Source organism: Kogia breviceps, chromosome 8 (genome assembly GCF_026419965.1).
Source record: "Kogia breviceps isolate mKogBre1 chromosome 8, mKogBre1 haplotype 1, whole genome shotgun sequence".
In the NCBI taxonomy this organism is placed as follows: Eukaryota; Metazoa; Chordata; class Mammalia; order Artiodactyla; family Physeteridae; genus Kogia; species Kogia breviceps.
The window spans coordinates 118,161,244-118,183,065 of NC_081317.1; the positions used below are offsets into that span (position 1 = coordinate 118,161,244).

At 45.5% G+C, this 21,822-nt stretch overlaps 1 protein-coding gene across 5 annotated transcripts in view; it reads left to right on the forward strand.

Annotated features, from left to right (window-relative positions):
• The first annotated feature begins 3,999 nt into the window (after window positions 1–3,999).
• The window catches only part of SPOCK3 (SPARC (osteonectin), cwcv and kazal like domains proteoglycan 3), a 414,509-nt gene continuing 396,686 nt past the window's right edge, over window positions 4,000–21,822 (forward strand). Inside the window, exons 1-2 of one of the 5 annotated variants that reach the window (XM_067040090.1) lie at window positions 4,000–4,256; window positions 5,054–5,224. In XM_067040090.1, coding sequence (XP_066896191.1) covers window positions 5,164–5,224 — 61 coding nt within the window. In that variant the 5' untranslated portion in view covers window positions 4,000–4,256; window positions 5,054–5,163. Of the gene's footprint in view, window positions 4,257–4,618; window positions 4,735–5,053; window positions 5,225–21,822 lie in introns of those variants that run through there. The other 4 variants (XM_067040089.1, XM_067040088.1, XM_059071952.2 and 1 more) reach the window with 4 other exon arrangements.

Below are 21,822 nucleotides of genomic sequence, written 5' to 3' on the forward strand. Positions count from 1 at the left end.
TGGCAGGTCTTTAATTTGGTCCTGAGCTTTTAATACCCAGGGTTTTGCTTCAGTTTTTCTTCTTTTTTTATATGCTGAATTCAAGCTTATAGATGGAGATGGCATAAGGCATCACTCTAGACAGTAGACTTTTATAGCTCAGATATTGGTTCCCTCGTCTTATAATGTAATATTTCAGACATGGCCTTAGGATAACTCACTTAACCCTAAACCACAGCTCTGGTGACATCAGACACTCTGCAAAGCCCATTAACCCCCATGGCCCCTTGTCTGCACCAGCTGGCTGTAAGGGAAAGGCAACCTCACTTGCTTGGTTGTCAAACAACATTTTTCCCTAAAGACAGAGCTGCAGTTTAGTCAATTCCCATCTCAGCCCACCAGGCGGGTCGCCTGCTGGTTCCTGGCTTCCTTCTGCTGAGACCCAGCGTCCAAGGGGATAAGGTCATTTGAGGCAGGGACCAAGGTGCTAGGGGAGCTCCCTGCTTTCATGTCACCTCTTTCCCTGACTCTGAGTAAGGGTGTGTCCCAGCTCTGACTGAAACAGAGAAACTACAAATAGAACTACCATACGGCCCAGCAATCCCACTACTGGGCATATACCCAGAGAAAACCATAATTCAAAAAGACACGTGCACCTCAATGTTCACTGCAGCACTATTTACAACAGCCAGGTCATGGAAGCAACCAAAATGCCCATGGACAGACGAATGGATAAAGAAGATGTGGTACATATATGCAATGGAATATTAGTCAGCCATAAAAAGGAACGAAATTGGGTCATTTGTAGAGATGTGGATGGATCTAGAGACTGCCATACAGAGTGAAGTAAGAAAGAGAAAAACAAATATCGTATATTAACACATGTATGTGGAACCTAGAAAAATGGTGCAGATGAACCGGTTTGCAGGGCAGAAATGCAGAAACAGATGTAGAGAACAAACTTATGGACACCAAGGGGGTAAAGCCGTGGGGGGGTGGTGGTGGTGGTGTGATGAATTGGGAGATTGGGATTCACATATATACACTGATGTGTATAAAATGGATGACTAATAAGAACCTGCTGTATAAAAAATAAATAAAATTCAAAAAAAAATAAAGAAATGCACAGCAGTGGGGGGAGGAAAGATGGGGGCAGGAGAGGAGCCAAAGAACATAAACAAAAGGTCAAAACAGCAGTTTCTCTAGAGAGAGAAGACCTAGAAGCACAGAAGGAGGACCACCCTGGAGAAGTTCACAAACCCTCACAACCATTCCTGTGTATTTACTAACAACAGGGTCCCGGGCAGGGTGAGACGACAAAAGGGCATCCTGCAAAGAGCCTGGCACAGGGAGATGGGCGATGAGAGGGTTATTACAGCAGCTGAGAAAGAAAGTGACTAATGAAAGATGGCTCTGTGTGCGTGTGTGTGTGTGAAGAAATGGAGCTCCATCAACATCTTCAGAGATCCCAATCTCAAAGGTGGTTAGAAAGAGACCTCTTGTCACTATACGCTGAGTATTTCTCTCTCTAGAATTGTGGCAGATCTGAAAATGAGGGTAAGAAAACTTAGAGAAGAAGTAGACTTAATACAAAAAAAAAAAAAAATTCCAAGCAAAGTGTCTTGTATAACAGGCGTTCGTTAATGGATTAACTTCATGTTTAGTACAGGAATTGTTAAAAGGATAAAGAAATAAGTAAGAAAGAAACTTGACCTCTGGGTCAAGTTCAAGATCAGCGTGACCCCCATGTTGGCTGTTCACGATGTATATGAGTCATTAATTGGCGTGAGGTGACAGAAGTGACAGGAAAGGGGCTGGGAATCTGAAGACTTGTGTCTTGCTGTGACCGATTTTTTTTTTTTTTTTTTTTGTGGTACGCAGGCCTCTCACTGTTGTGGCCCCTCCCGTTGTGGAGCGCATGCTCCGGACGCGCAGGCTCAGCGGCCATGGCTCACGGGCCCAGCCGCTCCGCGGCATGTGGGATCTTCCCGGACCGGGGCACGAACCCGCCTCCCCTGCATCAGCAGGCGGACTCTCAACCACTGCGCCACCGGGGAAGCCCTGTGACCGATTTTTTAAAGCATGTTCAGAAACACAAACTCTGGCCCTGTCCGGTCCTGTCCTGCACCAGTGCCTCACTCGGCCCACCTCAAACACCTCACCCCCCTTCTGCTTTTCTAGCCTTTCCCGCCCCTACACGGGTTCTCAACACAACTGGGAAGCAGGCAGTGAATTACTCCCCTCTGGACCCCCCCACTCTGACTTGCAAGGTCCCCTCCCATGTCTCACCACCTACTTAATTCTCTTCCTTTTTCTCCCCTGTGGTGCTTTGCTCACAGCAAGCTTTCTATTAACCCCCATGAAGGTGTTAAATGATAACCCGGGTGTTAACTGAAGTGTGAATTCTCTCTGGATTATTTAAATTTTGAAAGCAGGCTCTTTAAAGACCCAAACATTCAGTTTTGTAGGGAGCAAGACAAGGGACTTCTCTGTGACCTTCCCTGCGGCTTTGGAAGAAGGCCCGGGTTTAGGAGTTTTGCCAGTGGGGGGAGGTGCGCTGGACCGCAGCAGGCCAGCATAAACTCTCTGCAGACAGGCTCGTTCTACCTCTTTGGACTCACACCATTTCAAACTTGCCCCTTGTTGGTAAATACTGCTGTCAGATCTGGAGTTTGATGCCCTATTGGAAGCTTTTCTCCCAAGACAAGTACCACTATCACTGTGAGTTTTTCCACAGATTTTTACAACTGGTAGGTAGCAGTCCACGTGGGGCTGCATTTTTGGAAGTTGCCAGTGACAGCTCGATGTGAAGAGATTCTATGGACATCTGAGGTTCAGCAGTAAAACACATGCATTTTGGGTAAATGGAGAATATACCTGTAACTCTCTATCTGAAGGTGATCGTGTTAGCTTCAGATGGCGATCACCATACTAAAATCCAGACCACCTATGGATTCTGAAGGGGGAGAGTTTGTAGCACTATCCCTCATCAAATCATCAAATATTCTGCGGCAAACAACACACATCTTTCTTAGAGGTTGGAAGTTTTGTTTTTGTTTGTTTTTGGCCACGTGGTGCGGCTTGCGGGAATCACTGACCAGGGCTCGAACCCAGGGCCTCTGTAGCGGAAGCGGAGTCCTGACCAGTGGACCACCAGGGAATTCCCTGGAAGGTCATTTTAAATTTAATAATTACTTCTGCTGTGCATCAAGTTTCATCTAAAGCACACTTTCTGTGCTTTTCTATCAGATTTAAATTAAAAAGAATGAGGTGTTTTAAGCATATTAAAATATTCTCACTGAATTGAAAGTACTTCCAATTTTGAAGTAGAGCAGTGAGGCTAGGCTGCAGGCAGCTGAAGGAGAGGGCATCCGGAAGAGGCCATAGCAGAGGGCTGACCTAAGGATGATCTAATGATGTCGTATGCAGGAACTAGAACATTCTAAACTGACAGCCAGCTGTAGAAGCCCAAACACACATCTTTGGAGAATTATTACACATCAGTGTTCTCGAAGGTATCTGAAACGTGTTGACATCAATCGGTGCATCTGTGAATTACAATTGTACATTCTGTTTTTTTTCTCCCCTTGCTATCATTCGAGTGGAAAAGGGGGAAATGGTGGGGAAAAAATTTTTTCTGAGTTAAAAAATAGCAGGTTTTTTCTTTCCTTTTTACATACTATACATTCATTTTAAAATCCTGTATTAAAAAATAATTTTAATTAATTATTAATGTTAATCATGTCTGACTCCTATTTTAATATAGTTCGAAACATGTTGCACAAATGTTACATGAGATTGAAACGGAGAACGTGAGAAGGTACAGCTGTTACTCAAATAGCTCCTCAAGTTTCAGAAGCTCCAGGACACTTTCAAAGGTCACAGCTTTGGGAGACGGACTTCTGGCTGAAATAATCTCGAATGATTCACACAGAGATACAGAACGTGATCGCAGTGTTTTAGCCTCTGTGGACCTCCTGATATGCATATAATGTTCACTTCACCTACATCACCTAAGTCTGTGGGAGAGTCTGTCTTCGTCAGATTCTGCTCATAGGGGGCCAATGACTGATTTCCTTCCAGTTTATTTAGAATATGTGGAGAAGCCAGAGGGAGCCGAGTATTTTGTTATAAATGCAGATTTGGAAGGCAAAATGAGATTCAAAGCTCTCTTCCATGGTGCAGTAGGGAGACACAGACTGGGCTTCCAAGTTTTCGGTTCAAGTCCTAGAGCGTAAACTACAGCAGCCAAGGCGTTTGGATGAAAGGAGAATAAGGTACAGCACGTGAGGGGTGGGGGCGGACTCACGCGCCCCACGTACTGAAGATTCTCTCCTTAAAAAAAGAAGGGAAAGGAAAAGCACTTCCGCCCTTTAACATGAAGTTCACGCACACGTAGCTAAAATCTTCTGGACTCCGGCGCATCCCCGAGGCCCCGCGGGCGGCTTCCCCCGGGGCGGGGAGTCGGAGCAGCCGGACGGTGACGCACCGAGCCGTCCTCAGCTCGCGGGCCGCTCCGCCGCGCAGCGCGGTGCCGCAGGGCAGCGGCTGGGAGACCGCGAGCCCCGGTGCAGCTTGCGCCCCGGTGCCGAGCGCGCCCCGAGCCCCGCGCCCCCGGGAGCGAGGGCGGTCGGCGGCCGCGCCGGAGCCGGTGCGGAGGGGGCGGGAGGCGGATGCGGGTCCGCGCGGGCGCCGCGTCCTCCGCTCCAGCAGAGTCGCATCCGGAGCGCCCGCAGCTCGGATCCGGGGAGGAAGGTGGGCCCGGGGGAGGCGGGACGGGAGCGGGGTCGGGGAGGGGTCGCGGGGAGGGGGGGCGGGGAGGGGGCGCGTGGATGGGGGAGGGAAGGACGGCGGGGCGCGCAGAGCCGAGCGGCGGCCGCGGGTGGGCACGGGCGCGCGGGGCCGGCGGCGGCCACGGGAACCGCGAGCGGCTCCGCGAGCGTGTCCAGTGCGTCCGGCGGCGCCGGGCGGCCCACGGGGTTGGCGCCGGACCTCCTCCCGCCCCACCCAGCTCCCGGCCGAGACGCGCGGTCCGGGCCCTCGTGTGATCCGGCCCCGCTTTCTCCGTCCGCAGATGCTCCGGGCGCCGGCCGTGCTGTGCGTGTGCGCGGCCGCCTGGTGCGCGCAGGCTCTGGCGGCGGCCGCGGGCCGGCCGGACGGCGGCAATTTTCTGGACGACAAACAATGGCTCAGCACAGTGTCCCAGTACGACCGGGAGGCCGGACAGTGGAACCGATTCCGAGACGTAAGTCGGCGCCTTCCCGCGCTCGAGCGCGCTGCCCGGGGCGGGGTGGGGGTCGGGTTGGGTCACGGGGAGGAAGTGGGCGCCTTGGAGGCCGCGCCGTGCTGGGGGGTTGCCTACCCGGAATCCGGGTGCCCCCAGGTCCCCACGGTCCTCTCCCCGCCCCCAAAGGTTCGCAAAGTGCCACCTGCCCCAACTTTGCACGGGGCCTGGCGAGGCGTTGCGCTGGGGTGGGCTCGATCCCGCGGCCGGCGGCGCACCCGGGGGCCTGGGGGGTGGGAGCGGGAAGGTGTGGGCTCGTCGGCGCCCGCCCGCTCCCGGGGACGGAGGGTGTCTGGGGCCCCGGTGAGCGTCAGCCTCCACCCCCGGCGAGGACCTGCACTCGATCACGATGTTGCAGACTCTGCGCGGCGAGGGTGGGCGGCCGGGGCGGCAGTGACAGGGTTAAGCTGGGGACCCCCTCCCCACCCCCGTCCCGCATCCTACCCGGGAGCTTCCTCAGGGACGATGAGGGCTATCGAGACGCAGCCTGTACCTGAGACCCGACCGCGGGTCGCTGTGCACCTGCTGGTCAGTGCCCACCGCACGCGGACGCAGCGGAGCCGCGGGGCCGGGCGCGGTGGTCCCGGTGGGGCCGTCCCTCCCCCCGCCCCCCTTAAGCCTCTGTGGTCGGGTTGGCAGACGCCAGCCGCGCTCCGTACACCTGAGGACCCTCTGGACCCGCCCGCAGCGCCTCGTGCACAGAGGCGGATCTGCACACTCCGTCCTCATTTGGGAAATTGGGAAAGTGAGCGGAAGGTCGGGCTAGTTTCATCCTGGGCCCTTCACCCCCAGCCGCTCGCAACACCCCTCACAAGAAGCGGCTGACCAGCCGAGCCCAACGTGGAGCCGATTCTGGCAGCCGGATTCCGCAAGAAACGCTCAGTTTTACTTTAAAATTCGACGTAGCATCTCATTGATAATAGGCCTGCGTATAGGTGGTGGAAAACGGGGATGGTCGCCTTTAACAGGGCTCTGTCTTAACATGCCTGTGAGTGAAGCCTAAGCAACATTTTACTGCTGAGTACAATTTCTTTTACCGGCGAGCCCCTTACACTCCTGTTTTGTTCAAGTTGTTGCTGATGTCGAATACGACCCAAAAGGCCAGCAGGCGAATGAGATATTTCTAAACCTAGGGGAAAATTTCTGTTCGTCCTGTCTTCATTTGGGTTGAACGTTTGTAACTGTTTGAATAATGCTTCCTATTATGACATTTCGTTGCTGAATGGCTACTTTAAAAATCTTTAGAAAATGGATTTTATGCTTCCTTCTCTAAAGCATATTTTAAATCTTGAATACCTTAGTATTCTCTGACTTTATTCAAATTACTTCATTGAATTATTAAGAGCAAACCAGTCTATACTCGGACAGTTTGTAAATGTGCTTGATTTAAACGACTGAGAAAGCTGAGTGGCCTGGAAGGATTAAATATTCCAGGATTCCTGCAGCCGGCTTCTACGGAGACCAAGTAGACTATTGTATTGCTACCGTGTTTGCAGTTATTCTTATGTGATCTCAGGGGCAAAATCCATCAAAATTATATGTTAAATTTAAGTAAAGGATTTACTGAGGTTTTTTTTTTTTTTAGCAAACATGTTTCAAGTACATGCAAATATACATGCAAATGTAATAAGGATTTATTTGAAAAACTTCTGCAAGGTTTTAGGCTTACCGTTGTAGTAAGACAGTTAAATGTTGTGGATGGCTTCTGGAGGGCAGGCAGGAGGGAAGAGATTGTTCCCCCCACCTGTAGCTTATTGTTAACATGATAGAAGGTGTGCCGACAGTGTGACGTCTCCATGCAGAATGCAAGCTATGTCCTTATTTAGACCACCCACCCCACTGGCAGTTTACATATTTTCTTTACGTTTTGGGGAATTGTTAGCTTGCTAATTTCTTTCTGTCTTTTTCACAATGTTGTTTATTGGTTGGCTCCTTTTAGACAGGGATCACATGGTTCGGAGGCATTGCTTGAAACAAGTCTGTACTGCACGGATCTACCTTGAAATGTTCTGCCTCAGCTCTGGTATCTTAAATAATGGCGTTGCGTACTCAGTTTGTATAAAGGCAAAGAAACAAGGAAACCCGAACCTCTTCTTTGGGAAACAGTTTGACTGAAGTACTTCTGTTTAGTGGTTTTCTTCCTTTAAAATATCACTAATTTCATTTAGAAAAAAGCTTTGAGATTTCTTAGCATAATTGATGCTGACATGAATTCTTACCTTCTTGTGGCTATTTTACACAGTTACCATTATTTTAGAAGGCACTCCTTAATGAAAGCTGGAAATATATCTCCTTTCAAATAATTTTTGAAAACTATTTTGAATAATATTTGAAAGTACAATCATTCTGTTTTAATTGAATGATTTTTAAAATAAATGTAGTCTTTAAATAATATAAATTGTTTTATATAGTAAAGCTTTAGAAATAAGGACCCTGGTTAGGAAATATTATGTGAGAGCAGGTGAACAAGCAGGGTCATTGATGACTCTGAGGTGAAGGGTGAGTCATCTTTGCAGTTTCCTTAGGATAAATCACAGAGAAATACGAAAGCCACACGCAAGCTTACAGTGAGTAAGTATTAACATAGGAGAAGCTTCAAGTAATTTTGACCACCCTATACCCCGTACTAGCAACGCTCTTTGAATAAAGTTGTGTTGCCCTTTTAAAGTGTACAAAATGACATGTAGACACAGAGAACTTTTATCCTTTTGAAAATCTAAAGGCTATATTATATTTGGTTATTGGTATGAAATTCCTGTAGAGATTCTAGTCTCCATGTTTTAGGAAAAATAAAAGTTTAACTTGAAGATAGAAAGAGGTCAACACATTTTAAAATAAGTGTGGTAGGTTGAGCCAGCCTATTCAGGGTATAATGATGAGATGTTGAAATAAAGCAGACAAAAAACTCTCAGCCTCAGGGTATGTCAAGTAGATACACTGGTTGCATGGCATTTTCTACTTTTTTAGTTGTGTTGAGTGGTGATAAAGTCCAGAACCCAAGACTCCTCAGTGGGGGAATTGTGGGATTACTACGACCTTCACCAGGTACAGGGTAGAGACCCCCTCACCCCGTTTTTGCAAACATGAATATATACACCAGTCTATTAGGAGAATTGGATATCAGGATCATTATAAGGAAACCATGAATCACATGGTTTATATATTTCAAACATTTATGATTTATAAGTCAATTAAACTATACTCTTTATCATGTAATAAATGAGTATGGAATTTGGAAACCATTGAATTAATCGGCAGTGAATGATATAATACCACCATCCACCTTTTATATTATTGATTTCACTGGAGGACATATACTAATTAGGAATGATGGAAGGGATACTGTATGTTGGCAGCAGGTACAATAAAAACCTAGCAAAAGCTGCAGTGTTGGTCACGCTAATTTTAAATAACTCATATAATCAAATCAGAATTCTGTCCTTAAATTGAAATTCCAATGCTTCTAGGTTACATTTCTTTTTCAGTGAAAATACCTGGGAGTCGTGGGTGGGGGAAAGAGGTACGGATGAATAGGTGGGTCACAGAGAAATCTTTTTTTTTTTAATCAAAAATACTTAAAAAAATTTTTTTTTCAGAAATATAGTTGATTTGCAATGTTGTGTTAGTTTCAGGTCTACAATAAAGTGATTCAGTTATATATATATTCAAGATATATGTATGTATGTGTGTGTATACACACACACACACACACACAAGATACTGAGTATAGTTGCCTGTGCTATACAGTAGGTCCTTGTTGATTATCTATTTTATATATAGTGGTATGTATATTTTAATCCCAAACTCCTAATTTATCCCTTCCACCAACCTTTCCCCTTCTGTAACCATAAGTTTGTTTTCTATGTCTGTGAGTGAGTCTGTTTATGTTTTGTAAATAAGTTCATTTGTATCATTTTCTTAGATTCCACATATGTGTGATATCCTATGGTACTTGTTTTTCTCTGTCTGACTTAGTTCACTCAGTGTGATCATCTCTAGGTCCATCCATGTTGCTGCAAGTGGCATTATCTCATTCTTTTTTATGGCTGAGTAGTATTCCATGTGTATATATGTACCACGTCTTCTTTATCCAGTCGTCTGTCCGTTGACATTTAGGTTACTTCCATGTCATGGCTATTGTAAATAATGCTGCTGTGAACATTCGGGTGTGTGTATCTTTTGGAATTAGTGTTTTCATTTTCTTCAGATATGTACAGTATGGAGGTTCCTTAAAAAACTAAAAGTAGAGTTACCATATAATCCAGAGATCCCACTCCTGGGCATATATCTGGAGAAAACTATAATTTGAAAAGATACATGCACCACAGAGGAGTTTTTGGGCAGTGAAAATAGTCTGTATGATAGTAAGATCGTAGATACATGTCACTGTACGTTTGTCCAAGCCCAAGGGTGAGCCCTAAGGTAAACCATGGACTTTGGGTGACTGTGATGTGTCCTGTAGTGGGATCAATTGTAACGTTGTAACAAATGTCCCATCTGGTGGGGAGGGTGACAAGGGAAATTCATGCACGTGTGGGCAGTGCGTATATGAGAAATCTTGGTACCTTCCTCTCAGTTTTTCTGTGAACCTAAAACTGCTCTACAGAAGTAGATTCTTAAGGGGCTTCCCTGGTGGCACAGTGGTTAAGAATCCGCCTGCCAATGCAGGGGACATAGGTTCGCGCCCTGGTCCGGGAAGATCCCACATGCCGCGGAGCAACTAAACCCGTGCACCACAACTACTGAGCCTGTGCTCTAGAGCCCGCGAACCACAACTAGAGAAAGCCCACGCACAGCAATGAAGACCCAACAGAGACAAAAATAAAATTAAAAAAAAAGTAGAGTAAAAAAAAAAATCATAACCACAACTCCATCACCTCAGAAAACAAATTAAAAACCGGGGGCTCGTTTTGAACACTGTTTTAAGAAGTGGTTACCATTTGTGTTGCAAAACCTGAAATCAACTTCAGTTACATTTGTTCCTTGAGTAATTTTTAATACTCTTTAGATGTATCGGAAGCAGTAGGTAGTAAAGTTTTACAATTTAACTTTAAAAATGCAACCTTAACGTAAATTAAGGGACATGTGAAATGTTGTGAAAATGTAAAATATAGGTCGAGGTGTCTCAGAGGTACTCAAATTATAAGTTGGTCTTTAAAAAATGCCTGATTTCGCTATACTGAATAGTAAGTAAACACTTATGGACTTCTTTTTAAAACAATTTTTATTGAAGTATAGCTGATTTACAATGTTGTGCTAATTTCTGGTGTACAGCAAATTGATTCACTTAATGCGTGTGTGTGTGTGTGTGTATGTATATATGGTCTTATTCTTTTATATTGTTTATCACAGAATAGTGAGTATCTCAGTAGTTCCCTGTGCTCTAAAGGAGGACCTTGTTTATATATTCTCTCTATAATAGTTTACATCTGCTAATCCCAAACTCTTATGAACTTTTTTCTTTTTCTTTCCCTTTTCATTTGAGTTGGGGTTCGAGCGTACAGATTATTTGAGAGAGAAGGCTGATGGGGAGGGATGTTTCCATGTCCTTAGTGGCTGCCGAGGAATAAAGCACCCCCCAAACCCGGCATCTGTTAACTGGGACACAGCTGTTAGAAAGTAAATAGGATGGTTTCTGTGCCTACTCCAAGGAAAGGACTCTTGATTTAAAAGGCATTACATACGGTATTTGTTTTTCTCTTTCTGACTTATTTCACCTTGTATGCTAACACATATATATGGAATCTAAAAAAAAAATTAAAAAGGTTCTGACGAACCTAGGGGCAGGACAGGAATAAAGATGCAGACGTAGAGAATGGACTTGAGGACACGTGGAGGGGGAAGGGGAAGCTGTGACAAAGTGAGAGAGTGGCATGGACATATATACAGTACCACACGTAGGGTGGATAGCTAGTGGGAAGCAGCCGCATAGCACAGGGAGATCAGCTTCGTGCTTTGTGACCACCTAGACGAGTGGGATAGGCAGGGAGGGAGGGAGACGCAAGAGGGAGGAGATATGGGGATATACGTATAGCTGATTCACTTTGTTATACAGCAGAAACTGACACAACAATGTAAAGCAATTATACTCCAATAAAGATGTTAAAAAAAAATAAAAATTAAATGCATTACAGTTCAGACAATGGAAATCTTTAAAAGACCCCTCTCAGTGCGTGCGTTTCTTACGTTTACAAAGGGCCCTGGCTGTGTGTCCTGACTACCCAGCGTCTCCTCAAAACTGAGGCTCTTGTTTTACTGAGGTCCAATTGACAAATACAATTGTATATATTGAAGGTATATGGTGCGATGATTTCATATTCATATGTCTTGTGAAAGGACCCCTTTTGTTGGTACTTTAATAGTAGGCAAGACTTGTACTACTTTGCTTTTCAACAATGTGCACCAAAAATAAAATTAAACAATAACAATTAGGGGAAATTTAACACATTAGAGAATAATGATTCTCTCTGTTCAGGAATACTTTCTCAATAGTGGATATCCAATTCTGATTTTTTTGAAGATATATTTTTAGTGCTTCTCACTATGAAACCACATTTTAAAATGTGACACTATTATGTTTTATCACAGTTGAGAACATGGGGTCTTCTTGGGAATTCTTCACAGTTAATTCCTTGCATTTTCACGATTGTTTTTCTGTCTTTTATTATTATTGTATTTTGCGGTACGCGGGCCTCTCACTGTTGCGGCCTCTCCCGTGGCGGAGCACAGGCTCCGGATGCGCAGGCTCAGCGGCCATGGCTCAGGGGCCCAGCTGCTCCGCGGCACGTGGGATCTTCCCGGACCGGGGCACGAACCCGCGTCCCCCGCATCGGCAGGCGGACTCTCAACCCCTGCGCCGCCAGGGAAGCCCTCCCTTTTAATCTTTTGATGACAGTGGGCCACAGTGTGTTTAAAAATCCAAATCCGTAGCAGCCTTTGTAGACAGTGTCCGTATTTGCAGATCAGAGCTGGTGAAGACTATATATAGCATGAGATGTTTTTTTTTTTTTTTTTTTTTTTTTTTTTTTATCTTGGACTGTTGTTCATATTGTTGAAATCAGGGGGGTTACGAGCGAGACAGGCGGTTGAGCTCCTAAAGGAAGCCACAGGCTTTAAAGGCCATGGGCCAGTGAGTGGCCTCAGCAGCGAGGGGCCATCCCCATGCAGCATCCTGACCTCTCCTGGTCATCGGGGTCCTGGTGAAGCCCTGGCCCTGTTTAGGCACTGGTTTTATACAGTCTCCACATCCCTGTTTCTTACCACTGTCCCCCTCCCCTGCCCCGCCATCCTCACCACAGTGTCAGCATGTAGGGTTGGTTTAGTCGAGTCAGCATTATGTGAGGAAGCAGGTCACACCCCAGGGAGCTGACATTTCTGCAGAGCGGCTCCTGGGTGGAGGCGACACCACCTCATCAGACCCCATCAGGAGGCCTGAACGGAGAACAAAATTCAGTCGATTTTCCCTGGCTTCGTTCTGACAGATAGACGTTAGGGGCGTGGCTAACACTTTAACTCTCCAGCTCTCATAACTTCTAGTGAATTATCAGGAAAGTGTAACTAAGGATTGAGAAATAAGTTACTCTGTATGTGTGTGTGAATACATGTTCTGTATGTGTATACGTATGTACATATAGGTCTGTGCATAAATGTATATGTGTTGTGTATGTGGTTTACCTGTGTGTGTGCCTCTACAAATAGGTAACAGATTAAATAATTAGAAAACCAAGGTGTTGATATATTGTATTATAGATATTATTTTTATATGTTAATTAGAAAGCAGACAGTCCCCCTAAAATGTTAAGACATGGATCAGTGTTTTTTTTTTTCTGGTTAAGTTTTCAGCATCTCATGGATTGAGAACGTGATCTCGTTTGCTGTTACGTGTGTGGTCCCTGTGTGCTTTCCTGGTTCTTAATGGAAAGTCAGCTTGTTGGGGGTTATATGCTAGACCTACTTTTATAAACTTTTAGCTAGATAGATATACAAAGGGACAGCAAGCACTGCTATAAAGCTTTTATTTTCCTGCTCTTACAATAAGACTGCTTTTATTTTGTTTTACTTTTCTCTTGTAGTATAGTGGATTTACAATGTTAATTTCTGCTGTACAGCAAAGTGATTCAGTTATACATACATATACAGTCTTCTTTTCATATTCTTTTATATTATGGTTTATCACAGGATATTGGATATAGTTCTCTGCGCTCTACAGTAGGGCCTTGTTGTTTATCCATCCTATTGAATGTATGTAATAGCTTACATCTGCTAATCCCACACTCCCAATCCTTGCGTTCCCCACCCCCTCCCCACGGGCAACCACGAGTCTGTGCTCTCTGTCTGTGAGTCTGTTTCTGCTTTGTAGATAAGTTCATTTGTGTCATATTTTGGATTCCACACATAAGTGATATCATATGATGTTTGTCTTTCTCTGAATTACTTCATTTAGTGTGATGATCTCCAGGTCCATCCGTGTTGCTGCAGATGGCATTATTTCATTCTTTTTCATGGCTCAGTAATATTCCATTGTAGATATGCACCGCATCTTCCTTATCCACTTATCTGTCGATGGACATTTAGGTTGTTTCCATGTAAGACTGCTTTTAGATCTCAGGCCTCTGACTCAGAGTAACATTTTCTGTTCTTATACAACTTTAGTCTTCATGATCTGGGCCAGAATCCTTGTATTTTATTTTCTGTATTTATTTTTTAAGCAGTCTGTGAATCTTCTACGTTCACTATCCAAGTCCCATACGCTCCTGGAGTACTTACATGCGTCTTTCCATCTGTGAACATCCTTTCATCTTTTCAGCTCTTTCTACTTGTTAGCTTACAGATTGCCCTGCCCTGTTGGGCTGTGAACTCTATACCCCCGTAGACTGTGCTCTCTCCACCCCACACCCCTGCAGTTCACGGGCATCCGCACAGTGACCAGCTGGGTATAAAGATGAGATAACACTGGCCACGAAGGAGCCCTGTGTGAGATTCACCTGCCACCTGCCCGGTCGCAAGGAAAGCCTTTCAGATCTGTGTGCTTTCTAGGGACCATGTCCCTTTCTGGCCACCCCCCACCCAGTTTTGTAATTTGAATGAATATTTCATTGTCATAAAACGTCAGGTGTCAAACCCTAAACTGCCTTCAGCCCTCAGTCCACGGTGTGCCCGGGTGGATGCGCTGGGCCACCGTGGCCACGTCCGCTTGACCGTGGACTGTGATCCTTGCACGCCTGCATCCCCGCTGCCACTTCTCTTCGACCACAGAACATTGTTGCTCTAAAGCCTGCAGAGATTTTTTGCTGCCCACTAGGTGACATCAAACCCAGCGTCCCCCCTCTCTTATTTGACTACTGCACTTCCTTTCATAAACGTGCGTCCGGGCCCAGACAGTTCGCGGCGCGGCCAGATGTATCCATTTCCGTCCCTTCTGCCTCACTTACAATTGCTGGTATTTCAGGTAGCGATGGGTTGGGTTCCTGCCTAAGGGGACTGAATCTGAGTGTCTGGGTACAGAGAGGATTTCCCCTCCCCACCGTGTAACCTGCCATCAGGAAGCTGGTGGTTCAGGCCTGGGATTCAGTCATCCTCTCGGGTCTCCATCCGTGGCCACTTTCTGTCCAGCAGGAGGGACTTGAGAGAGGGGAGGACACACAGCTTGTGCTGGGAAGGACTGCAGGTGGCCAGGTGGGACTGTCCCACAGGCCAGGAGTGAGGGACATGGCTCCCTTCCCTTCTCCAAGGGCAGCCGGGATGTCAGCTTATCGCAGGGGCCAGCAGGGATGCTGAGGGGGAGGAGGCCAGGCGGGTGCAGGGAGGAAGATACAGGTCACTACTGGGTCTGTTTCAACCATCTCAGTATTTCTTGGAAATACTCCCTGTGGCCACGGAAGGGATTTTTATTATTTCCTGTGAGCTGTTTGCCTTGACCTCGACGTTTTTTTCCTCCTGGGTCACAGGACTCACAAGGACCAGAGAGGGCTTCCCCAGTCCCGACATTTTGGATCTCGCACTGCGGTATGATGCTTCTTGGCCTATAATTACTATTTTTTGCTGTCTGTTAGGTGCCGGACATATTAAGTATATTAATACATTTAGTGCAATCTTTAAAAAATATTTTTAATTGTAGTAAAAAACACATAATATAGCATTTACCATAGTTTCCATTTTTCAGTGTAGAGTATAGTATAGTAGCGTTAAGTGTAACCATGTTGTTGTACAACCATCTCGAGAGCATTTTCATGTTGCAAAACTGAAACTGCACCTGGTAAACAACTCCTGTTCCCCTCCCGCAGCCTTTGGCCATCACGCGTCTACTTTCTGCTTATATTAATTTGACGACTTTAGGCGTCTCATGTAAGTAGAATCATACAGGGTTTGTCTTTTTGTGATTGGCTGTTTTACTGAGCATAATGCCCTCGGAGTTCATCCGTGTTGCTGCAAATGGCAGGATTTCCTTCCTTTTTAAAGCTGAATGATATTCCACTCCGTGTATACACCACACACATTTGTTTATCCATTCATCCATGGATGGACACTTGGATCGCTTTCACCTCTTGGCTGTAGAAAGAGACCGCCATGAACACAGGGGTGCAGATATGTCTTCAGGATCCGGCTTTCAATTCTTTGGATATATACTCAGAATTGGGATTGCTGGCTCATATGGTAGTTCTATTTAAAAATTTTTTAGGAACCTCCGTACTGTTCTCCATAGTGACTGCACCAGTTTACTTTCCCACCAACAATGCACAAGGGTTCCAGTTTCTCCACATTCTTACCAACACTTGTTTCTGGTTTTTGATGACAGCCGTCCCAGCAGGTATGAGGTGGTGTCTCACTGTAGTTTTGATTTGCATTCCCCCCATGGTTAGTCATGTTGAGCATCTCTTCGTGTACCCATTGGCCATATTTGTATGTCACCTCTGGAGAAAAGTCTATTCAAGTCCTTTGCCCATTTTTATTACTATTTTTTTACCAGCCTAAAAAGTAGACATTATTGATATATGTTTTACAAATGGGGAAGACTTAGTTTCAACAAGGTTCATTAACCTGCTTAAGATTAGTGAGATTACTAGCTCTAAAGATCATGTTTATTTATTTGTCTGTTTCTTATTTATTAACAGTTGACCACTTTCAATGAGTAATTACAAGCAACTCAAATTAGTTTTTTTTTTTTTTTTTCATTTGAAATGTTATGTTGGGTCCTTTTAAATGGTCACAATGACCATCTTTTTGGTTCTTGTCTGCTAGACCAATAAATTGACAAAGACTTGGCATTTGTATTACGATTATGGAGGGAGTATCTCTTATACAGAGTTACAGTGATATTCCTATAGCTTGACCGTTTCATCTTGAAGCTACAGTAGAAGACTTCCAGTAGAACAGCGTTTATCCGGACAGGCATAGTACATGTGACCATGCATAGTACCAGCATTTTTACTGAATTTAATGAATTTCAATTTGAAATGAATTTTCAAATTAAAATTTTAATTTAAAATGAATTTAAAATTTAATGAATTTTTTCGATATCACAGTGCAGTTCTGAATATATCATCGGTGGGCAGGAGTGCTGTGAAAAGAAGCACTAATGTGTCCTTACGTGGCTGTGACTGGGTTTCTGAGGACACCTACAGCATCTGGGGGAACCACTCTGCACCACTGTGCCTGCATTCCACCTGCTACCGTTGTGGATTTATTTTCAAAGTCAAGAAAGTGGAAAAGGAATTATGTCTTACAAGTTTAGACTAGAAATCCAGAAATTTTTATTGTATACAGTCAACACCTACGCCTGTGTGCTCACTGTTGAATGGGTGCTGACACAGCCTGCCAAGTTCTGTCCATGGTAGATCACTTATTTTTCTATATTTCCCATGTTGAATATCAAAGATCGATGGAACACCATTGATTTTTTAAAAAATGAAATTGCATCGTATTTAAGACAGGTTAGAGCATGTCTTGCTTTCAAAATACCTTTGTTGTCTACTTCTGTTTGGAGACTTCTCCATCTAGAATTTCACTGACGTTATTCAGCATGAACTATTTCATTGAACACGAATTCTCTGCTTTTAGAGTTTTGTAACAAAAGAGCAAAGTTAATTAGCTGCCATACTGAAGAAAATACGGAGTGACTTAAAATTTAATAATTTCTATATTTTGTAGTTATTTTGGTATGTGTTGCGTGTTCCAGATAATTCTGTGGGTTTTTCACTCTCAGCATAAGGAAAAGCCCATTATTTAGCAGGAATAAAAGGAGGAGGGCCAGAAGTGCAACAACTTAATCTAATTGTGTCCCCAGATAGATAAAACATTGCAGTCCTGAATCTGGTAAAATGCTTACTAGCTCTAGCTCCTAAAATAGTAATTTGATGGTCCCTTAATCACAGCTCATTTTGACTCTCCTATCACCAGCTTACTCCATGACTTTCAAAATATTTACGTGGGGCTTTCTAGGCAGGATCGTCTCAAACATCTGAAATACGGGCTTGCTAGTTGCCTCGACACGTGGTATTAGCATCTGCTGAAGAGCAGTTTTAGAATTGGGGGATATTTCCAGGCCTTCTGTAGCGTACAGTGTAGGGGGAAGCTGTTGTCTTCCAGTAGGACCGTCCTGGTGACATCTTCTCTTCTGCCCCAAGTCCCCGGGCAGTCACATTCACGTCAATGAACATTCCCTGAGGCACAGCTTTTCTGGAACATCGTATCAACAAGCACTACCTTCGTATGACCTGCAAAATGTTTCTTTGACATGAAACATAATTTCTTGGAGTTCAGCTGTTAAACACTTTATTTTTTAAAGGACTGTTGGACTTCCTGAAACGATGTGAATCAAGGGCACACTCCATGCTGGTGACCGAGGCGCTGCTGGTTTGGAAGCTGTGACATTTGAAAGTCACCCCCAGGGAAAGTCATGGTTTTGGGTAGATCCTCACGGTGATCACGTTATCCTCAGAGTTCCTCGTTGATGACACATGCCTGCTTGGCTTGCTAGTGTTGTCGCTGAAAATCGTTTGTTTCAGAATTGAACGCTTTCAGTTATTTTTTTATTTCACATATTTGCCTAAGTAAACAAATTTAAAACATGGGGAAATTGCCAGTGGGGAATGACACGTTTAATTCGGATAGCAAATTGATAGTCAAGGTAAGAGAAGACATGTCGCGAATAGGAAGTATTTGAGGCGGGGGGGGGCGCATTTTGAACGTTTGCCCCATGCATCCAGTTTTTTTTTTTTTTTTTTTTTGCGGTACGCGGGCCTCTCACTGTCGTGGCCTCTCCCGTTGCGGAGCACAGGCTCCGGACGCGCAGGCGCAGCGGCCACGGCTCACGGGCCCAGCCGCACCGCGGCATGTGGGATCCTCCCGCACCGGGGCACGAACCCGCGTCCCCTGCATCGGCAGGCGGATTCTCAACCACTGCGCCACTAGGGAAGCCCATGCATCCAGTTTTGAATATCACTGAGAACTGCCACAGCTTATAGGTCAGGTGGTGGGATCTGGAAATCCAGTTTCAGAACTGCTTCGTTGGCTGAGTAGCCGAAAGGCAGCTGGCCTTTGCTGCCGAAAGCCTTGTGTTTATTCTTTGACTGAGGGCCTCTTTATGTACACGTGCCGCTGGACTGACTTGTGGTTCGGGAGGCTGGGTCACCACACTCACAGGTGACAGAGGCGCTTCTCCGGTTGGTCCCCGGTTCATGCTGGTCTCTCGGGTGTGGTTCCCTCACCTGGTACCCGGATCAGAAGAAGAGTAAAGCAACAAATGTCATCGAGGGCGAAGCCGGCGACCATGGAGCTCTGGGACACGTGTGTTCCTGTTCACATCATCATTTCTGAGCCGAAAGCTGTCCGCTGGCTTCCGCCTGGTCTGCCTGTGTGTGTGCCTCCAGTTTCCTTATTCCGTAGCTGTCACCTTGGACTCCAGAAATAAGTTCTTTCTGAGCAGTAATCCTTGTAAGTAGTAGGTAGTTCTAGGTATAGGTGGTCTTATGTGTAATTAAAACCCATTTGTTGAACTTGAATAACTAATTGTCACTTTTCTGTTGTTGGATTAGACTGCAGTGTTTCTGATTTGTGTTTGTGGTTGAATAAAAACCCTTTTTTATTGTAGTTCTTGGCTTTAACTTTTTAAAATTTGAATTAAACTATAAATTTAAAGAACGTTCTCCTTGATGGTATGAGGACACTTGTACAGTTTAATTTTTACAGGGGTTTAGCAGTATCGCTGTCACAATATCAGTGTAGCTATTTCTGCAGAGCTTAGGACAATCTTCAGCTTCCAGCTGTGCAGAGATTCTCCTAAGGCTCTCAGAGTTTCAGGGCAATATTTACTGAAGCGTGTGGGCCCCTCTTCTCCCGCATTGTCCCCAGCAGCTCACCGGCAGGGTCCCTCAAAGTCTTCTCTCATCCTTGGCTGGGATCCCCTCCTTCCACCTGGGCTAGTCTTGTGGATGGATGGCTTCCGTGTTTCTAGGCTCTTCTTTGCCTACAGCATCTAACGCTTTATCAGTACGTTAATTTCTCCCAAAGTACAGCTTGGATCTTTTTGCTCCTCTGTTGGAAACTCCTGTTCATCCTTTCACTTAACGACAGAGCAGGACTGCATTTGGCTGCAGCTGTAAACTGCCCTCTACGAGAGAAACTGTGGCATCTCCACATAACAGATCAGTTCATATCGGTGTGGAGTCATCTTAGAGGGACACTGCGTGATTCCTAAACCTGTTAGGGTTGAGGTTCACTGTTTGCAATCGTGAAACATACTTGGAGGAAGAGTGTTCATCCGATGGGCTCTGAAGTGAGCGAGAGAAACAGCTCAGGAGAGAGACAGTGGTCGCCTCCGAGGCTGGTCCGAGGTTCTGCAGCAGGTGTGGATGACAGAAATTCCTCTTCAGGCCCACCCGTGACTTCAGTGGAGCTCAGCCTCGGGGAGAGGCGACGGCGCCACAGGGACGCTGCTTCCTGCTGATGGAACCCGGTCTCTGAGGCCTCGGGGCTGTAGGCAGGTTCTGGTGATGGCAAGTCCCTCCAGGTAGCATCTCAGCATGAGGTCACCGGGGACAGCTGGGATCCTCCCGGGGACAGACAGGTCTCACCGGGAGCTGCTGCCCAAACGTCAGCCCCACTGACGTCCGAGGCCCTTCGTCAGCTGCTCTCTTCCCTGTTTTCTGTCTCAGGCAACCCACGCCCCGGCAGCGCCAGCATCCCTCCTTCTCTCTGGGCGGTTCTCACCTGAACACCTGCACGGGGGGCCTTTGCCCGGCTTCTCATCTCTCCCCTAACAGTTCTCATTTTTTGTGCCAGTGTGTCCTAACCCCTCCCCGCCCTCCACAGTCGGATGCAGCCTCCCTGTTCCTGCGCCTGCGCGAGGCCGGTGTTGGCAGCGGGGCGGTGCCATCTCTCCGCAGGCTGCAGAAGGGGGCTCATGAAACGTGGGGCCACGGGGCGCGTGGGCGGGCCGCGGCCCTTCCGCTCAGCTCTGCAGAGTCACGGTTAACGCAGAGCTCAGAGCCCGGGTGGATACTAGTACTTGACGCTACAGCATTTTATTTTTCCTCAGGGTTTTACTGTGCGTGTCATGCAACTTGGCTTCCTTCCCAATTCCTTAGACAGTCTTTCTTAAATATCTGACGTCTGCATTTAAGCCCTTGTTTATTTTATAAGAACGGTGTTGCTTTTTACCATCAAGTTTGAACTATATTTAAAAGCAAAACAAAAGAAAGGACGTTAGTGAGGGTTTCCATGTCGTACACGTTCTTGCACCTCTTGCACTTCCTGGTCTGTAACGACTAGGAAAATGTCAACAGTAGGCTGCTGCGTTTTTGCCAAACGTTGCCACAGAAGTTAGCCGCCCCAAGTCAAGGTTTCAAAGCTAGAAAAAGGATTTTCCCTTACTCTTTTTGTTTAAACTCAAACTCTGTAAACATGAGAATCCTAAGAAAGAAGAAACATCGTAAAGTGCCCTTAAAACTCAGAGGATTGGTTCCTTCACTGTATGTAACAGTGGAGCAGAAGGAAATTTATAGCTTTCTTCTTCTTTAGTGGAAGAGCATCTGTTGAAAGGAAACTTCTTACCCTGATTTTGTAATAGAAATATAATGTTAAGAACAACCATTTGGAAAACACCTCTCGGAAAGACACAAGTTCTCTCAGATATATTTTGTAGCCTGAAGTTTAATCATGTGAATTAAGAAAACCATAATTTTTAATGATCCTAAATGCAGTCGAAATGACAACGTCTCACATAAACTTTCTTCTCTCTACACGTGATCCTATAGTGTCAGCATTCAACTCTAGAGAATCTAAATTACTGAACGAAGACAGATTTATAGTCTATAACAGATTACACTTGCTTAAGAAGGATAGTAACTCCTATTGGTGGAAATTTTATTCTTTAAACTCTATAAAAACAGTAATAGAAACACATACAAGACCCAAACCAGGAATTATCTCCACTAGCTACTGAGTGCTTTGGCTATTTCCTTAAGCGGTTTCTAAATTTTCATCTTGACGGCATCCTCAGCCAGTTGCCGTGGAGGTGGTATCTACACCTGTAAAATCCGAAGCAGAAATGAGGCCTCTGA